At 34.9% G+C, this 20,597-nt stretch overlaps 1 protein-coding gene across 4 annotated transcripts in view; it reads left to right on the forward strand.

The window, feature by feature from the left end:
* DIAPH2 (diaphanous related formin 2) overlaps window positions 1–20,597 on the forward strand; it is a 737,850-nt gene that overhangs the window by 243,895 nt on the left and 473,358 nt on the right. For all 4 annotated transcript variants that reach the window (XM_051967764.1, XM_051967765.1, XM_051967766.1 and 1 more), the window contains 3 exons: window positions 1,969–2,073; window positions 5,504–5,815; window positions 6,938–7,052. In XM_051967764.1, coding sequence (XP_051823724.1) covers window positions 1,969–2,073; window positions 5,504–5,815; window positions 6,938–7,052 — 532 coding nt within the window. The remainder of the gene's footprint in view (window positions 1–1,968; window positions 2,074–5,503; window positions 5,816–6,937; window positions 7,053–20,597) is intronic.

Here is a 20,597-nt window from a genome sequence, read left to right on the forward strand (position 1 = left end):
ACCTTTATGTAGAAATCAGGATATCAGGCAAAAATTATTTTAGCGACATGCTCTATTATATTATATGTTTTCATCAATTTAATAACCATTGAATATTGACAAATTCTACTGATAAAATAAGATCGCCATTTCACAGTATTCCCTTGGCATCACGCTTAATACACTATGAAAAAGAAACCATATAAGCTATTAAAATGACAATAAATAAGATGCTAAAACGATCTGAATGATAGCAGTTATGAAAAATAAATTTCTATTTATTTCCTATGACTCTCTTCCTCATGGTAAATAGCTCTTTAGAGAGCTGGAAGCTGTTTGGCTTGTAATACCTAGGAGAGAACTTTAATTCTCCTTGTGGAAACAAAGTTAACACTTAAATGAGTTTTGAATTTTCTGCTTCACAAACTTCAAACTCTTGTGTAGCGTCTGTTGTAGGAAAGACTCTTTAGTCCGCATGGCCATAGTCTTTGTTGGGATTGGGTATAGGCTTTTATTAGAGCAAGTCAAAAGCCCATATTTGCTGTTGAGCTTTTCCTAAGAGCATGCACCTATGGTTCTTGAACCTATTTTCTCTCCATCACTTGATGCCAGAGCAAAGGAGAAAAGCATGCAGGAAGGAAAATAGTTTTCTACTAGTGAGATGAAATGCTTGTCCAATAGAGTCTCTTTGCCTAGAGATTAGATAACCATCTTTCTTGTTGATCTACAAATTCAGAATTAGTGAAGGTCCTTCAGGGCATTTGGAGACAGGTCATAAGTCACTCAGTCACTAGAAAGACTGAAGCAGCAAGTGTTGGTGTGCAGCCATCACTTTTCCAAGTGTAGCACCCAGAGTAAGAGATCTGTACACTTTTTGATTAATGAAGAAGACTTTCTCTTTATAATATTTAGTATTTGTTTTTTGAAGTAGCACTTCCAAAACTCCATCTGCAAATTTTAGGTTGTGCTTCGTTTTTATTGAATGTTTGTTGTACAGTGACAGTATACGTCTGGGATAAATTCTTTCTGTTTTCTCTACGAAAGTCTTCTAAAAGTGATCATAAACAGATCTCATTGGTTAGTGAATTTTTCTCATGTTTTGGGAGGAAATACTTTGGCTATGATGTGACCTCTAGAACTTTTCTTCTTGCAAGAGTCATATAGGTATATTTGAGTGAAACAGATATAAACTGCTATTTGGAAGGGAGAGTAGGAAGATCTCTTTGAAATCGGTTTGGGACCTTGGCAAGACTCCTGAGTTTCCCAAACCTCACTTGCCTTATTTTTTCAATGAGGCAGGTGGACTAGATTTTCTTTAGGATGCTTAAGGGCTTCAGAATTCTATGGATCTTATTCTTTATATGTATCTCCATGCTTGATATCTCTCAATGCCATCCATTGGTGTGACTTCTAGAAATATTTTACATAATTTTCTTACTCCTTGTATAGAATGAGCATCGTTAACATAATAAATTCCTTTGCTGTAATAGACTACTGCAGTATCAGCTTTTTCAACATTGGTTTTTGAGTTCTTGTCAGCCAAAAATGTTTGGGGAATATTCTGGGGTTCCTTTGGAAGTTCTTTCATGGAAGTTCTTATTCTCAGAACATGGCTTTTGTTGAAGTCTGTTGATAATCATGTTTTTCAATTTCATTTCCAAATTGAGCAGAATATTTGTGTTTGGCTTTATCTGTGATCTCAGTAGAGCACAGCTTGTCCTTTATTTGGGCAGATCCTATCTGATACCTAACTCCTTATAATTCACAATATTTTTGTATCAGATATTTGTGAGGTTTTCATATTTTGAGAGAATTGACCATCCTAAATAATGTTATTTTCTTAGTAGACTTGTTTAAAATATTTTTTTCTCCCTGCTCTCCCCTGGTCCTTAATTATTTCCTGTGTACCATTGTTGAGCCTTTTTTTCAAAGCTTAGTATTAAGTTTCTCATAGGTGGATGAGTACATTGATGTAAGTGATTATTACAGTTTGATGAGGAGTTCACAGCACGACAGGAGGCCCAGGCTGAACTTCAACGACGAGAGGAGAAAATACAAGAACTTGAGACGGAACTCCAACAGCTCCGAGCTCAGGTAATGAACCAAGAACAAGACTTGAGATGCTAGCATTGGGAGGGAGGGAGGTAGAGAATGGCCTTACTGGATAGCTGCCTGGTAAGAATCCATGGCTCCGTGAGAAAATGTTCTTCATTTAATTCATTTAAATTCAGATGATACCTTCCAGATGTGTAACCTTGAACAGATTACTTATGTTCTGTGTAAGAGAGCATAATGATTTTTGCCTTAAAAAATTCCAGGTTTGTTGTGAGGGCCAAATGAAACAGTGTATGTAGAATACTTCACAACAACAAAACACTATGGAGAAACCGTCAGTTAGTAAGTGCTTCTCCTCATACTTATTACAGCCTAAGCAAATATATACTGACCACTCTAATTTCCTCACTACTGATCCTTGAATTTTTAAAAATTTAACTTCTTGTTTTCATCATTGTATTTAAACTCCTCTTCAAAGGATCTTTGAAACATCCCCATGCCCATATTCATTGACTTCTCGTTCGTTTGACACAGGTGATGGCTGTTTTTGTGAATTTCTTTTTCTTTGATTTTGACAGTGCTCCAGTCTTCTGATCCTTCTTGAATCAGTCTTTTTCACTCATTCAGGTTCATCTTTGAAATACAGATGCACCTCATGTTTGCCTTTGAGATCCTCTTCCCTCTTTATTTCAGTGATTTCTTCCACACACTTTATTTGCCCTCTCACCTTCATGCCGATTGCCAAATCTATGTGTTTACTCCTTATGTTTCTCCAAGTTCTTATCTCTCATTTCTAACTGCCCTTTGAGTATCTCCACCTGGATGTGTTATTATAAAGCAGCATTATCTCATATTGTTCAAAACTGAATCTGTGTTCAGTTCATTTTAGCTTTGTTATTTTGGCTAAGGTTGCTTCTGCTGTCCTACTTATTTGGATTCCAAGACTCATCATTATTTTGGATTTACCTCTGTGGTTTACCCTTCACATCTGATCATTTGCCAAACCCTTTTTATGCTACCTCTGTAGTGTTTTTTGTAACTTTTCCATCTGGTGCTCTCACTACTGAGCAAATTTTCTATCATCCCTCACTTTTTCTATCCATAATTTCCACTGTTTCCAATAAATCTCTTGAATAGCCAGCTTTTGTCATGTACTTATTCTGCTTATCTGGCCTCATTCACTTCTTATTGCCCCATTAATAAATACAGCTTCCTTAACCAGCTGTTCAAGGCTCTCCTTCTTAAGCCTACATCTTCCATCTTTATCTCAGAACATTTCCCTTCTATTTAATTAAATTAACTGACCACTCCTGAATTTTTTGCATTTTTTATTTTTCAAGCTACTTCTTTCATCTGCAATGTTCTCTGATTTATTTCTTCTTCTTTGCCTTCTCATTCCTTGAAGTCCAGCTTGTGTTCACAGGCTTTAGTTGTACAGCAAGCAAAGTCATCTCTCCCTCCTCAGGATTTTTGTGTTGCTTGTTAATAATATCCATGACATGGATCACATTTTAACCAGGAGATTTCTTCATGAGCTTAAGCCTGACCTTTATCTCGCTTTATTTCTCTACAATGTCATTTATTAATCTCTGAAACTTTATTAAATAAGTGGTAAAAAATTTGAGTGATTTTCATGAGCTTCATGTACATGTTTTCTGGTTGTTGTAATGCAGTTAATTAACTTGAACAATCTGTGATTTTCCTATCTGGATGGACATTTCTTGCACTGACAAAGTTTGCACGCATGCGCACACACACACACACACACACGCACACCCTTAGCTCTCAAACACAGTCTGATTTCCCCTTTTGGTTGTCTTAGCTTTTTCCTTGACCTGTCTAAAGCCAACCTTCTACCTTACTTTCCATTCTCTTCCATGCCATACCCCATTTTCTATTGTTTTTACCCATAGAAGGTAAGCTTCCTGAGGGCAGGGTCTGTACCCTCTCTCAACCTACAACCATACTCTCAAGTTTTTTTCTTTTCATTCAGCCATCTTCCACTGTAAACTGGGCCCCTCTCACCTCATACTTGGACTATCATAATAACCTTTTGATTGGCCTTCCTGTCTCAAGTGTCTCATCACTGCAAATCCTTCTCCACACCACCCCTAAAACAATTTTTTGAAAGTATACTTCTAAGTGCAGCATCCTGCTACTCAGTGAACTCCAATAGTAGCTCTAGTGTGAAATACACAGCCCTCTGTTTGACATTTACATTTCTTTTCTACCTGGTATCTTCTTACTTTTCCTCTTTCTTTACACCTTGCTCCCTTTCATGAACCCATAATCCAACCAGCATGACCTCCTTGTTATTCTTTCAACATCTTTTCTAAGTTGGTTTGTCAACAGGCTGACACTTTAAACGGTTGTATCTGGATAATACTTGCAGTGTTATGTGTGGTGGGAGGAGGTAGGAGTGGGGAGCAATAGAGTTTTAGGATTATTTCTAGGGTGAGCTTTTCGAAATATGGCTGATTATTCATTGTTTGGAAGGGAATTGAGTGGTTTTCTTATCATTACGGTTTTGCATAAGTGTGCATGGATTGATTAGTCATCAACAAGAAAAAAAGATGGTAAAATAGGCCTTCCACATGTATAGTTTGTGGTTGAGGATGCTGACAACCCATTTGTAGACAATGTGCTGCTATTTTTGGGTGGGCTTTTCATTGCCACTGCCACTCTTGTTTATATCTTCTTTTTACCTGGTAACTTGTATTTGCAGGAAGTTAGTGCAGTGGAGGGGCCATTGGATTGTAAGCCTGAATAGAGATTGTAACTGTTTTTCTGGACTCTGCATTTAATTAGCCATATACTCTTTTGGCCTCAGTTTGTTCATTTGTAAAAATGGGCATAATATATTACCTGCTCAGGTTGGCTTATAAGCCTATGAGAATCAAATTAGATAATGAAAGTGGAAATCCTTTGATAAATATAGATCATTATGTAAATTTAAAACATTCATTAGTATTATTACAATAATTATTAGACAAGTGGGTTACAGGGGCTATGAGAGATTCTATTTGTGCAAAGTTAATTGGCCCATTTGGGGATTACATTCATGACCTTGTCCTAATTAGTGCTGTATTCTATCCAGTTGCTTGAACAGGTCTAAGCCATTTTACAAAATACTTAATTCTTAGTATATAATATGTATATATGTATATATATATATATATATTTCATAATAAGAAACTTATTTTTAGAAAGGTTATTTAATAAAAATAAATTGGATGTCATTTTGCAAATGGGGTAAAAGTAATAGTTTTCAAATGTGGTCTCTAATGCTAATAAGAAAACATAGGGATCATATTAATATGCATGAACTTGAAAACATCACCCCCCCCCCCCCAAATAAGTTTTACTTGAATTGTTAATATCCTGAATAGCAAATATGATTTTTAATTTAGCAAGGATGGAAACCATTATAGTGTTGTGATGTCTGTTATTTCCAATGTATTTCTTTCAGGGACCTGGACTTTCTGATTCATCAGGAATTCTGCCAACTCCACCTTTACCACCAGCTCCAAGTGGTGCTGTTCCTCCTCCTCCACCTCCTCCTCCACCTCTGCCTGGAGTAATTGCTCCTCCTCCTCCTCCCCCTCCTTTGCCTGGAGGAGGTGTACCACCAGCTCCTCCTTTATTTGGGGGGCCTCCTCCTCCACCACCTCTGGGTGGGGTTCCTCCTCTTCCTGGAGCATCTGCTTCCCTTCCTTTTGGAATGAAACAAAAAAAATTATATAAACCAGAAGTGTCCATGAAAAGAATCAATTGGTCCAAGGTAATGACTTTTTTTCTGGGAATGGGGCATTGTAGATACTACAAAAGGGTCCTGGGCACCATCATTATAGGAATAATGGAACTGATGGTTGAAATAGGGGAAGATTCTCAGTAGCAAAGACTAGAACTGTTTTTAGTACATCATTAGCTTATGGTGATAATTTATCTTTTAGAATCTTTACTTCATTGTTTAATAACTGCTAAATTAAATATTTCTTTCTAACTGTTAGCCATTTAAGATTTTCAGAATTCACAAAGTGATGGAGATAGGATCATTCTAGATCATTGGAAGAAGTGAAAATGAATTTAAAGTTGATGCCAACAGTAAAAGAAATTAGTGAGGCAGGATAAGGAATGAATATCGATAATCCAGATATAAAGGCATTTGAGAGTATCTTAGTTTATCTTGTCATTGCTATACTTATTATGAGTATTGGCTGATACTTTTAGTAGGAGTAAAGAGTGAAATAATATTTTTCCATTCCTTTTCCTGAGTTGCTTGTTAAATGAATCAGTGTACAGCAACCATTTGAACTGGCATGTAGATAATCAATGACTATCTTCAGTAGCAGCTGATACTTTGAAGGCTGTAGAGGATTCCTGATTCAGAGGCTCATTACAGTGTGATGGCCATTATGGAAAACCTTCACTTTTGCGTCAGCATAATAAGTGGAATATATTGCTGGTGTAACTTTTCCTTTATGAACTGCTTAAAATAGAAACTTTCTATATAAATGGCTGGAGATACAGATAGGGGCTAGAGATTTCACAGGTACTTGTGGAACTCCAAATGAGACAATTCCCTCTACTCAGGAAGTCTGCTATCTTCTCTGCAACTTATAACCTGGGAGCTGCCAGGAGAACTGAGATGAATTGTCTATCCCATGGGTCAGAGGTGAGACTGGAACTGCCAGGCCAGTTCTCTGTCCATTATGCCACGCTGTCTCTCTCCTTAATGAATAAAGACCAGAAAACTACTTGGGCAGCACCTAAAACTGAAGAAGTGAAAAGCAGACAAATGATGAATTGGCCATCAAGCTTTGCTTAAATAAAGGTTTACTTAATTTTTTGTAACTAAATGTGTAATAATTGACCACATTATTCTTGTTGCTTTTTGTTTCAGATTGAGCCACAGGAAATATCAGAGAATTGCTTCTGGTTAAAAGTTAAGGAAGATAAGTTTGAAAATCCAGATCTCTTTGCAAAACTGGCACTCACTTTTGCAACACAGATGAAAGGTACATTTTGGGGGTTTTACCAAAAAATGAAGTATTTGTTTTTTTTGTTTTTTTTTGGTTTTGTTTTTTTACTATTAACAAGTCTTCCCCATGTTGTTCTAAGAATGTGTCAAGGATTTCTTAATTTTGTTTCCCCCAAAAAATTTAGGAAGAAAACTTTGTGGATAGTTGAGCCAATTTTATTGATATCAAGTCATGATAGTTTGGCTCTAAACTGAGTCTGCTGTTGGCCTGCTTTCCTGGAGGAAAGTTTGAATATCTATCTATAATTTCTGGATTGTCTTAATATTTGAGCTCTACAATTTTGGGGGGTTAAAGTGTTAATGACAAAATTTTCTTTTTTAATGGAGCCTGCTAAGATCCAAATATTGCTTCACTATCTGTGGGAAAATAATAGAACAAAATACCAATTTTGTGTTTCAGCCTTCAGTGAAATTGACAAACGTTGACAGCAAGGGGAATAATCTTTCATTGTACATTTGAACTATGAAGATCTTTTATTCCCAAAACTGTTGTGTATCTATTTGATGGCACAATATAAAGTACATAGGATTGGGAGTTAAGGGGCCTGAGTTCAGGTTTTGCCTAAGAAACTTATTAACCATGTGACCCTGGTCTACCACTTAACCTTTCTCATGTATAAATCATGGCTGATAGTTCCTATGCTGCCTCTTTTTTTTTTTTGGGAGGGTGGGAGACTTATAAGGAAATTACAGCATTGTATAATTGTGAGCTCTTTATGATACTTTAATGCAGATTTTATGTTCTTAGCTCCAAATTGGGTATTTGATGAACTGTGATTTAGTAAGCGTGCCGTATTTGGAACTGAGTGTTTAACAACTTCTCAACCTTTCATATACTTTTTGAATTTGAATTACTTAAAGTAGATGTAAAGCTCCCAATTTTTGTCATTAATTGTCCTGGATGATAATTGGATTATCATTTAAATGTAAATTTTTTTCCAATTTATAGGAAAGTAATAATAATAGTATAATAGTCGTATACATATATGTCATATATGTAATGTTAAAATTTAGAAAGTGCTTTATATGTAACCTGTGTGCACTTTTCCCACTTTAAAATTACAAACTGACCATTATACTATGTTTTATTTACACACATACATATACATATGTGTAATGTATATGTATGTGTGTAAATAAAACATAGTACACACACACACACACACACACACACACACACACAAACAATAAATGAGCAAAATGGGTACTATTTTTTTCCTTGTTTTACTTACAAGAAAATACAGGCTTCAGAAGGTTAAATAACTCATTTTAGTCACATTTTCTCTATATAATTTATTAATTAAACATGAAATGATTAAGCCATTCTAGTGTATTTTTTCCTAAAGACAGGTTTCTGCTCAAAATGCAGCATGTTGTATTATTTGATACACTTTGAAGTGACAAACACCTTTTCCAATTATTTCATCAGGTATGACACTTATTCTGGGATCTGGAAATATGAATTTTTGAAGTTCCATTTTTTAAAGACTCCCCTGTTTTTTTATTTTTAACATATATTTTCATCTAGATTTACCAAAGTATCCCTTTCTCTGCCTCCAAAAGGACCATCCCTTTAAACAGTGGGGAAAAAATGGAAAATAATACTTGAGCAAACTAATCCACACACCAGAAACATCTAACATTATTGATGGTGATCTATACATCATCAAAGAAGGGAGAGAGGTATCTTCTTCTCATCTTTGGGGCTAATACTGGGTTTTCTAAATTCATAGCATTTTGATTCAGATTTTTATTGATGTTCTATTTAATTTATTAGGATCATTGTGTGGAATGTTTTCTGGCTGCTGATTACTTCAAATTGTGTCAGTTCTTATAAATTTTCCAGTTATTTTCTATATTCTTCATCCTCTTTGGTTTTTAAAGTTGAGTAATATTCTGTCACATTCATGTACTACAACTTGTTTACCTGTTTCCCAGCTAATGGAATCTACTTAGTTTTCAGGGTGGTTTTTTTTTTCCTACTACTAAAGGTTTTACACTAAGTATTTTGGTATTTATGGGACCTTTTTTTGTCCTTTTTTTTCATCATTGACTTGCTGGGGATATGTCATATAGTGATATGTCATGGTCAAAGGATATGCACACTTTTTTTGTTATTGAATGTAATTTTTATTTATTTATTTAAAAATTTTTATTATAGCTTTTTATTTACAAGATATATGCATGGGTAATTTTTCAGCATTGACAGTTGTAAAACCTTTTGTCCAATTTTTCCTTTCTTCCCCCTAACCCTTCCCCCAGATGGCAGGTAGACCAATGCATGTAAACTATGTTAAAGTATATGTTCAATACAATATATGTATATTATATACACACTTCTAATCATTTTTGTAAACGTAATATCACATTGCTTTTAGAACGTTTTAAATCAGTTCATATATCTACCAACAATGTATTGGCATGCCTACCCCAGAGCCCTCAAATATTGATTGATCCTCTTATGCCCTTATCTTTGCAAATTTATTGAGTGTGATATGAAATCTTAGAATGCTTTGATTTTCATTTCTTATATTTTTAACAGTTTGGAGAATTTTTTCCTATGGTTCTAATAGTTATTCTTCCTTTGAGAACTGCTATTTCATATCTGTGGAGGATTTTTTGTTATTTGTCTATCTGTCATGGATATCATAACCTTGTCAGAGATATTTGCTAAAATTATTTTCCCAGTAGTTTTCTTCCTTTCTTATCCTAGTAATATTTATTTTGTTCATACAAAAGCTTTTCAAATTCAGGTAATCAAAATGACCCATTTTATCTTTTATGATTCATACTGTCTCTTATTTGGTTAAGAATTCATACCTTAGTCATAGTTGTTAAAGGTATCCGATCTGGATCTCTTTTAATTTTAATACTATCTTTAATATTCAGGTTGCATATCTTTTGGGAGATTTATAAAAGTACATCAAAATTGTTCCAGTTAAATCCATCCCACAGTATTTTTTTTCACGTTCTTCTTCACTTGTAAGATGTTCGTTTTTGCTCCTAATCTATTCTGAGTTGACTGACATATACTAGCGAGCAATGGAAGAAATCCTTCTGTGACCTCTCTTTGCTATCATGGAGCTCCCTTGTTTGGCCTTTCTGGACCCTTTTTCCTGATGTCTTCAGAGCCCTTTGCAATCACTACTTGGGCTTTTTCAAAATGAGATAAGCACTTTTTCAAAACTTTTGCCTAGTTATTGATAGCATTACTATCGAGAGACTAAAACATTTTATCCTAAGTATGTAAGAGCTATCTTGAGAAAGTGGAGACTTTACTGAGCTTGAAGTCAGAAGATACAGAATGAAGTTCTAACTCTGCTGTAATCGCTTAATATCTGTTGAGCTTTTCCTCCCAGGAGTCATGTGAGGTAGATAGTACAAGGATCACAAATGAACAAACAGATGCTCTGAAGAATTCAGTGAGTTGTCTATGGTGGCAACAGGAGAAAGTGTCTGGACAAGAGCCTGGAACTCAAGTCTTTGGATTCTTATAGCAGTGCTCCTGTATCATATTTGTGGAAGATTAATAAGTCACATTGGTCTTGCTTTCTTAGTTTCTTGTGTTTCCTCACCAGCTCACTGCCCGCTCAGTACTGTGCAGGCCATAGGTTCTTACTTAAAGTTACCTTCTTCTCTTACCTTGGGACCTCTTTCCATGATTCTGCCAATCCTGGGGATTATTTTTCCGAGAGGCTGGATCCAGAAAATATTTCTCCTTCATCTAGGTCCTTGCCTGATTTCTCCTACAACAGTTAAATAAAACTGGTGTACCTTGTTTACCAGGAAAGTCATGTTGAGTTTTAAGGAAGAATGTAAGTACTCATGTAGCTTAGTTTTGCAAATTAGAAAAAACATTTAAAAAATGGTAAGCTGTAGAATCTGTCATAAATTGTTACTGAGAGTTACCATTTCTGATGGTTCCTTTTTAATAGGTAATGCATTTATAAAACAAAGTTCTGTGCTCTCAACATTTCTGTTTAAATTACTTTTATTAGGCATTGTAGATGTTTTTATTTTCACTTAGTGTTTTATAAAAAATTAATTAGGTTAGAGCAAGGTGCCATTGAATATTAATTCTAGTGACTGTACCTCATCCCTGAGGTGCTTCCCAACCCTAAAATCCAATTGTTTTGCACTGAATATTTTGAATTTCCTTATTAGCCATAATAGTATAATCATGATGATATTTTTCAAAATTATTTCTGATTAATGAAAGAAATTATATAGGACTACAAATAGTTGAAGCAAACATTACTGATGCTATTTGATACTCCTCATGGGTACTTTCTTATTTTGGGGTTTGTCCTCCATTTTGTAGTAAGAATTCAATCTGATGACCTTGGAGCAGAATGTAACCAGTGGACCTATAATGATATGGTCATTATTGCTTGCAAAGATCCTTGGTAATCAAATACAATAGCAATAATATACAAGAATTAGAGTAATGACTGTTAATATTAACTACACTTGAAATAATAATAAAACATGTAGGCAATAACTGCTAATACTAATTAGAATTTCTAGGGTTCTCTAGGGACCTGAGGAAGAACAAAGATAGTACATGTGAAACTTGCAAGCGAATTTCTGAATTTTTTTGCTGCTTAGAGGAAATATAGGGAATAAACATAAAAGGTTAATATAATTGAGCATTTTAAATAATAGACTTCAGTCATATAATTTAGCTTCAGTAGTGATAAGAGAAAATTGAGATGATTATAAATATTACTAATGCATAAAAATGTCTTTTTGTAATAATTGAAATATTACTGCAGAAGTCCAGAGCTATGTTAGAAATTAATTGAAACATTTATGTTAAAGCACTTTTTTTTTCTTTTGTAAAGAGCCCTGCTTTGTCATTTGAGGAATTTTGTAGACCTAGTTTTCAGTCCCACCTCTGCCACTTCTTAGCTGTGTGATCTTGGGCACTTCTCTTCTGGACTCTGTGCATCATTCTATCTTGGAGTCTTAGGTCTCCTGATCATCTTTTAAATCATCTTAAAGTCTCTTGAGAATGAGCCCCTTCCCTGGTAGCATCTATACTTTACTTGATTGCTAAATGTTGTCATATCATCATCCTTCTCCTAATGAAATAATGAAAGTCCAGAAAAGAATGGAAAGATATCATCCATCTCTATCTCTCTTAGTAATACTGACTCTCCCTGAGATTGAGTTGAAAATAATTATACGTCACCTTGAGCAGTCAACAGTGTGTACGTGATTATTCTGAGGGTAGTATGACCTGGAAGATCTGGTGTCCCAACAAATATTACCACAATACTTGTTTCTTGACTGGGAGCTTTAATACACAGGGGAGCAAACAGAGAGGCTTTAGGGAGCTATTTCAGGTAGTGAACCAAAATAGCATGCACTGATTCTGTCTGGAAATGAACTCACCATTTGTATCATATAAATAATTTGTATGCTTTGAGACAATTGTTTCATGCAATTTGAGCAAAACAAAAGTCATTGGGGTTTCCATATACAAAAAAAAAATTGGTATCATCTATCGTCATCACATTAGCAAGTTTTTTGACATTTATCTACATGAAGATATATATGAGTGGACTTTGAAATATGACTCCTCTGTTGCCCACCTTAACAGTCACCTCCTCCATGAAGCCTTCTGTTATCTGCCCTCTATGGAACACCCTTCCTCTTTTGACCCTACTTAACATATGAAACTTTATAATGTACTTCTTGTGTGATATTCAGAATTATTGCTGTATTTATTTCTCAGCTACCTCCTGGGATTTATTCTCTTAGCTTGGCTCTTTCTCTAAAATGACTCCCTCCAGTGTCTAGCAGAGTATTCCACATACAATGGGTACTTAATTCATTTTTATTGAAAGGAGTGAATTTACCTCTTGGCCCTTGAATTCAGATAGAGACCAATGGGTCTTGCTTGGTAAAGAAAAGATGATTTGCCTTATTTTTTTGTGTCAAGGGTTCCAGAAATTGCCTTAGACTTTATGTGAGAAAAACCTTTATGTGTTCTCCGCCTAATGCAGTTCCTCTTATTGAAGCTGAAGACAATTCCTTGAAAATTTATAACAATAACTCTCAAAATACTGCAAATATTTATTGTCTCTGATACATATACACATATGTGTGTATGTATGTGTGTGTGTGTATATATATGTATATCTTGGCATTGTGAAGAGAAAGGAAAAAATGAAGCTGTTTCGATATGCACACCAAAAATTGCTATGGAAAGGGCCAGGCCTAGGTCAGAATGCTTTTACTGCTACTGACCCTTAATTTCTGCTGTTGCAGAATGAGACTACTGAAAAAAGAGTTGATCTCTATTGCTTTTTTTCCTGGCTCTTATTTCCATGATTCTATGATTTTATTTTATCCTAATGACTCCTAAGTGGACCTGCCAGTGTTGGGATCCCATGGCCCTTGACTCTAAGTGCATTGTACTTTGTATTAGGCTATACTACCACTAGGTATAAGATACCCCTGAGTGGGCCATTCTTGTATTGCTTTGCAACCTTCACTGACAGTTGTTAGTGACATTCTGACATACCTTTAGCCTACAGGAGCCTTTAATAACAAATGAGTCAGTTATATATTTGCAGGAATTTCCTTCCCACATTACCATGAGATATGATTATAGAGTAAAGAAGCAGATTTTCAGGATCCCCCCTACCCTTAGTCTCCTTACCTTTGAGTAGGTTTATAAAAATATGACACATTTTTTAAAAAGTTATGAATAAAAAAGAACTTCATTTCTTTACCTTACTGCTGAGCACTTTAGAGTTTCAATTATTAATAGATAAGTTACGTTTAACGTCTTTTGTTCCATGGTTGCCTTCTCAGAATCAAGTTTTTAAATTCATATTGTAAAATATACAGCATTCCAAAGGAAAACAATGATAAATATATAATTTCCCCTCTTCATGTTCACTGACCTTCTAAAATCCATCCATGGACTCCTGGCTAAGACCTGCTAATGTACATTTTTTAAAGTTCATTTTTATAACAAGAATTCGGCCTGACAAATTCTTTTGCAAATACAAAGCTATTAACTTTGAATTGCAATTGGAATTGTTTAATCTATAAAACTGACAAGTTTTGTGTCCTTTTGATATCATTGTTCTTTTTAATTTTTGCTCACCTGGAGTAATAACAATTCAAATAAGCTCTGTAGAATATTGGTGGAATGTCTGAAATATCAAAGGCATGATTTTCTTGCTTTCAGATCCCTGTTTTTGATATTCCATTGCCTTTGAAAAGTAGAATGACACTTTTATCTAATCTACATATTCTTCTGCTTGATTTTCTTTTTCTTACACAGTCTGCTTTTTTAAACAAATGGTGAATCTTTTATAGGCAAGTAATATGAAGGGGGAATTGGAAAAGGTTGGACTACATTGATATATGGAAAACTCCAATTAAGCAACACGTTAAACTGAGTCATTGATATTGCCCTAGACAGAAATAATGAAGACAGAAGAAAAATAGGTTTGGAAGGAAAGCTAATGACCCTGGTTTAGGACTTACTGAATTGAAGGCTCCAATGGGATATAAGTTCTATAGAGCTTTGAATTTGGATTTAGGTGGTGCAATGGATAGAGTGCTAAATCTGGAGTCAGTAGGACCTGTATTCAAATTCAGCCTTAGACACTGACTAGCTCTATGACCTTGGACAAGTCACTTAACTCTTATTTGTCTGAATTTCCTCAGGAGAAGGAAAATAGAAACCATTCATTTCAATATCTTTGCCAAGAAAACTCTAGATGGAGTTAATTCATTTTTATTGAAGAAGTGAATTTTCCTCATTCAACTGAGCTCTCCTGTCTCTCTTCCCCAAAGAAAAATAGTATAGATTTGGTGATCATCTGCAGAGGGGTATTCGTTGAAGATGTAGGACTTAATTAAACTGCCTGAAAGAAGAAGAGAGAAAAGTATTACGGACCAATCCTTGGAAACTACTCATGGGAAGAAGAGAGTAAATGAATGGCTACAGAGACAGGAGAATCAGGAGATTCTAGTGTCATTGACAGAAGGAAGGAGAGAGTCAGTGTTATGTAACCCTGTAAAGATCGATGAAGATGACAGAAGACCACCATTGGATTTGGCATGTAGGAGGTCATTAATGAATTTAGAGAGAGCCATTTCAGCAATGGCAGAAATAACAGCAGTAGCAGTTAACATTTTTATGCCTCTTAAAAGTTTGCCAAGCTCATTGGATGTAGAAGCTTCATTACAAAGACTTGAAGAGAGAAAGGACACAATGAGAAAATATAAACAATGGATGTGACTCTTATGAAAATGCTATTGTGTCTTTGGTTTTCTTTATACCAGTTATGGGTATATGAAGTCCACAAATGGGTCACTTCAGCCAACATTTCAGATGTGTCTTGCTTTTTTCCCCTAGATATGTATAGGGAGTGAAGGCCACAGCATCATGAACTTGAACACATCCTTTTAAAAAAACAGTACTTAGATCTAGGGTATTGGATAGCAGTCATCCTTGAAGACGTGTCACTGTCTCCTCCTCTCTCATTGTCTCTGTTTATCCATCTGTAAAATAGGACTGAAGCTAATCAGAATTCTCTACGAATGAAAGAAAGAGAAGATAAATGAGATGATTTTAATAATTGAAACCATACTTTACCAGGTGGTGATTCAAGAATGCATATTCTGATATACCAAGAGGATGGATGGACTAGCAATGACCATTGGAAAACATATCAATTGATTTGTTTTTAGATCGTGCCTTAAATAGGTTTACAATTCTATATAGCTTTTAAAAGTACATGAAGAAACATAGATCATGTAGTAGTTTGAATACTTAAAGAAAAACTATTTTATAAATCCTATTTGGAAATAATGAAATAGTGGAATTTTCAGTGTTACGGAACTATCCCCAAAGCCAAGTTGACTTAAATTGCTTAGCTGTTCTTCGGGGTGTCAGTCTGCCACAAATAGATTTTTTGGGAGAAGACTTTCTGATGTTCATGTTGATGAATGATTTCACCACAGTATTACAGTGACATTGGCTTTACATTAAAACCCTATTTAATAAGGTATATCATCATGATTTTTACTTTGCTGTAATGATTGGCATGCCAGATTTCCCTCATTCCTAACTATCACAAAAATTCGCTGTCTCTGTCTCTCCTCTCTTTCCCTATCCCTCCCCCTACCAACACTGGCATTTTATACTTGACTAGGGTGCTTTATGATTACAGGCTCATAGCTTTAGAGTTGGAAGGGACCTCAAAGGCCATGTCACCTGATACCTTCATATTCTTGATGAGGAAACTGAGGCCAAGGGAGGTTATTTTACTGAAACATCCAATCATAATAACATAAATTTTTGCAAAAACAAATTCCTCTGCATTTTTGGAAATCCTGTAAACAAACCACTTATTTTAATTTTCATTGTTCTTTATACTTTTACATGTTAGAATCATTCTGATAAGGTCTATAATAATAATAATGTCTGTTACTAATTTTTTTGACTAACTTTTACTTCTTTACTGAAGTTACAAATACAGGTTTATCATATCCATGAAAAAATAACCCTCTTGGGTGTTTTGGAATTGATTATTTTGTTTATTTATTTAGTAATAGCTTTTTATTTTCAAAACTTGGATGAATAATTTCACCTGTGCAAAACCTTGTGTTCCAAATTTTTTCCCTTCCTTCCTCTCACCCCTTCCCCTAGACAGCAAGTAATCCCATATAGGTTAAACATGTGCAATTCTTCTGTACTATTTCCACAATTATCATACTACAAGTTCTTCAGAATTGATCATCACATAATCTTGTTGTTGCTGTGTACAATGTTCTCTTGTTTTATTCACTTCACTAAGCATCATATAGGTTTCTCCAGGCCTTTCTGAAATCATGCTGCTGATAGTTTCTTACAGAACAATAATATTCCATAACATTCATATACCATAACTTATTCAACCAATTCCCAACTGATGGGCAGCCACTCAGTTTCCAGTTTCTTGCCACTACAAAAAGGGCTGCCACAAACATTTTTGTACATGTGGGTCTCCGTCCCTTTTTTATGCTTTCTTTGGGATACTGGCCCAGTAGATCAAAGGGTATCTACAGTTTAATAGTTCTTTGGGCATAGTTTTAAATTACTCTCCAGAGTGGTTGGATCAGTTCACCAGTACCACCAATTCCACCAATAATGTGTTACTGTCCCAATTTTCCCATATCCTCTCCATTGTTGATCGTTATCTTTTCTTGTCATCTTAGCCAATCTGAGAGGTGCATAGTGGTACCTCAGAGTTGTCTTAATTTGCATTTCTCTAATCAGTAGTGATTTAGAGCATTTTTAGGTCTTTTTAAAAAGTTTTTTCTTTTCTTTTTTTTATTATAGCTTTTTATTTACAAGATATATGCATGGGTAATTTTTCAGCATTGATCCTTGCAAAACCTTCTGTTCCAACTTTTCCCCTTCCTCCCCACTCCTTCCTCCCCCAGATGGCAGGTAGACCAATACATGTTAAAGATGTTAAAGTATATGTTAAATACAATATATGTATACATATCCATAGAGTTATTTTGCTGCACAAGAAGAATCCGACTTTGAAATAAGGTAAAATTAACCTGAGAAGGAAATCAAAAATGCAAACGGATAAAAACAGGGGGATTGGAAATGCTATGTAGTGGTTCACACTCATTTCCCAGAGTTCTTTCACTGGGTGTAGCTGGTTCTATTAATTATTGAACAAATAGAACTGATTTGGTTCCTCTCATTGTTGAAGAGAGCCACGTTCATCAGAATTGATCATCATATAGTATTGTTGTTGAAGTATATAATGATCTCCTGGCCTTGCTCATTTCACTCAGCATCAGTTCATGTAAGTCTCTCTAGGACTTTCTGAAATAATCCCGCTGGTCATTTCTTATAGAACAATAATATTTCATAATATTCATATACCACAATTTATTCAGTCATTCTCCAATTGATGAGCATCTGCTCAGTGTCCAGTTTCTTGCCACTACAAAGAGAGCTGCCACAAACATTCTTGCACATGTGGGTCCCTTTCTTTCTTTTAAGATCTCTTTGGGATATAAGCCCAGTAGTAACACTGCTAGATCAAAGGGTATGCACAGTTTGATAACTTTTTGAGCATAATTCTAAATTGCTCTCCAGAATGGCTGGATGTATTCACAATTCCACCAACAGTGTATCAGTGTCCCAGTTTTCCCACATCCTCTCCAACATTCAGCATTATCTTTTCCTGTCATCCTAGCCAATCTGAGAGGTGTGTAGTGGTATCTCAGAGTTGTCTTAATTTGCATTTCTCTGATTAATAATGACTTGGAGCATCTTTTCATATGGCTAGAAATAGTTTCAATTTATTCGTCTGAAAATTGTTCATATCTTTTGACCATTTATCAATTGGAGAATAGCTTGATTTCTTATAATATTAGAGTCAATTCTCCATATATTTTGGAAATGAGGCCTTTATCAGAACCTTTAATTGTAAAAATGTTTTCCCAGTTTATTGCTTCCCTTCTAATCTTGTCTGCATTAGTTTTGTTTGTACAAAAGCTTTTTAATTTGATATGATCAAAATTTTCTCCTTTGTGGTCAATGGTGATCTCTAGTTCTTCTTTGGTCATAAATTCCTTCCTCTTCCACAGGTCTGAGAGGTAAATTATCCTGTGTTCCTCTAATTTATTTATAATCTCATTCTTTAAGCCTAGATCATGAAGCCATTTTGACCTTATCTTAGTGTATGTTGTTACGTGTGGGTCAATGCCTAGTTTCTGCCATACTAATTTCCAATTTTCCCAGCAGTTTTTGTCAAACAGTGAATTCTTATCCCAAAAGCTGGGGTCTTTGGGTTTGTCAAACACTAGATTGCTATAGTTATTGACTATTTTGTCCTTTGAATCTAACCTATTTCACTGATCAACTAGTCTATTTCTTAGCCAATATCAAATGGTTTTGGTAACCGCTGCTTTATAATATAGTTTTAGATCAGGCACAGCTAGGCCACCTTCATTTGACTTTTCTTTCATTAGTTCCCTTGAAAGTCCTAACCTTTCATTCTTCCATATGAATTTTGTTATTATTTTTTCTAGGTCATTAAAATAGTTTTTTGGGAGTCTGGCATAGCACTAAATAAATAGATTAGTTTAGGTAGTATTGTCATCTTTATTATATTTGCTTGCCCTGTCCAAGGGCTCTTAATATTTTTCCAGTTGGTTAGATCTGACTTTATTTGCATGGAAAGTGTTTTATAGTTTTGCTCATATAGTTCCTGACTTTCCCATGGCAGATAGATTCCCAAATATTTTATACTATCGGCAGTTACTTTAAATGGAATTTCTCTTTGTATCTCTGTTTATTTTCAAAATATATATATAGTTTTCAACATTCATCCTCGCAAAACCTTGTGTTCCAAAATTTTTTTTCTTTCTCTTCTCCCCACCTCCTGCCCTAGACAGCAAGTAATACAACATATGTTAAACATATTTAATTTTTCTACATATATTTCTATTATTATCAGAGAATTTTGCATATGATTAGAAATGGCTTCAATTTCTTTGTTTGGAAATTGTTCATATCTTTGACCATTTATTAATTGGAGAATGGCTTGTTTTCTTATAAAATTGAATCTGTTCTCTATATATTTTAGAAATGAGGCCTTTGAATTGATTATTTTGTAAGTGGAATTCATAACTGTATCAATACATTAAAATTTCTCTTTTATTAGCTGTGAGTTTGCCTTCCTTCTTGCTTCTCCCAAATTTTTGTATATTTCCTTATCTGGGTACTAATACAATGTTAGGCCCTTGGAGCCAGGCACTTTTTGACCTTTGCCTTTGTAGCTCCATTCATCAATACCTATGCTAGTTCCTGAGTAAGCTCTTAAGAAATGCCTCTTTGATTCAATGGAATTGAATTTGTTAATGTTGTGATGAAAAGCAGTTTGTTTTAGTTTACTGTATCTAAAGTTCTTTATCATCACACAGTCAGATTTTAATTTGCCCTGTTTGTATGACCTGCTATAGGTGTGAGCCATAGTCAGTTTTTAATACGTGATTTATTTCCCTTGATTCCATAGTGCTTCAGATTCCTAGCTCCCTATTGTTGCTTCCCTTCCTCCAATCATCAGTTGATACATGCTTAGGGAAACTGAATCATAGAAGGTAAACAAATTTTAACATAAGCCTAAGCAAAACATAATTAGGAAGGTAAATCTACTGTAACAATAAAATTCATTCCAAAGCCAAATGTGAATAATTTTTGGATTACCAACTATTTTGAATTATCCATATCCTGTCCATTAGTATGGACTGTTGAGAACTGACTGTGTCTGGCTTAATGTGATAAGAATAGACTGATAATGTGCTGCAGGCGATGGGCAAGGAAAGCCTTGTTTGAAAGCATGTAATTCCTTTTAATAGAAGGCAGCTGAAGTAACTACTCAGTGACATGTGATGCTATTAGGATATTTGTAATTTTCTTTGAAAAGAGAAGCTGATATGATTAGATACCTTTTGTTCCATTAACAACAATCATAAAGAT

This window comes from Antechinus flavipes, chromosome X, assembly GCF_016432865.1.
Source record: "Antechinus flavipes isolate AdamAnt ecotype Samford, QLD, Australia chromosome X, AdamAnt_v2, whole genome shotgun sequence".
NCBI classification, from domain to species: Eukaryota; Metazoa; Chordata; class Mammalia; order Dasyuromorphia; family Dasyuridae; genus Antechinus; species Antechinus flavipes.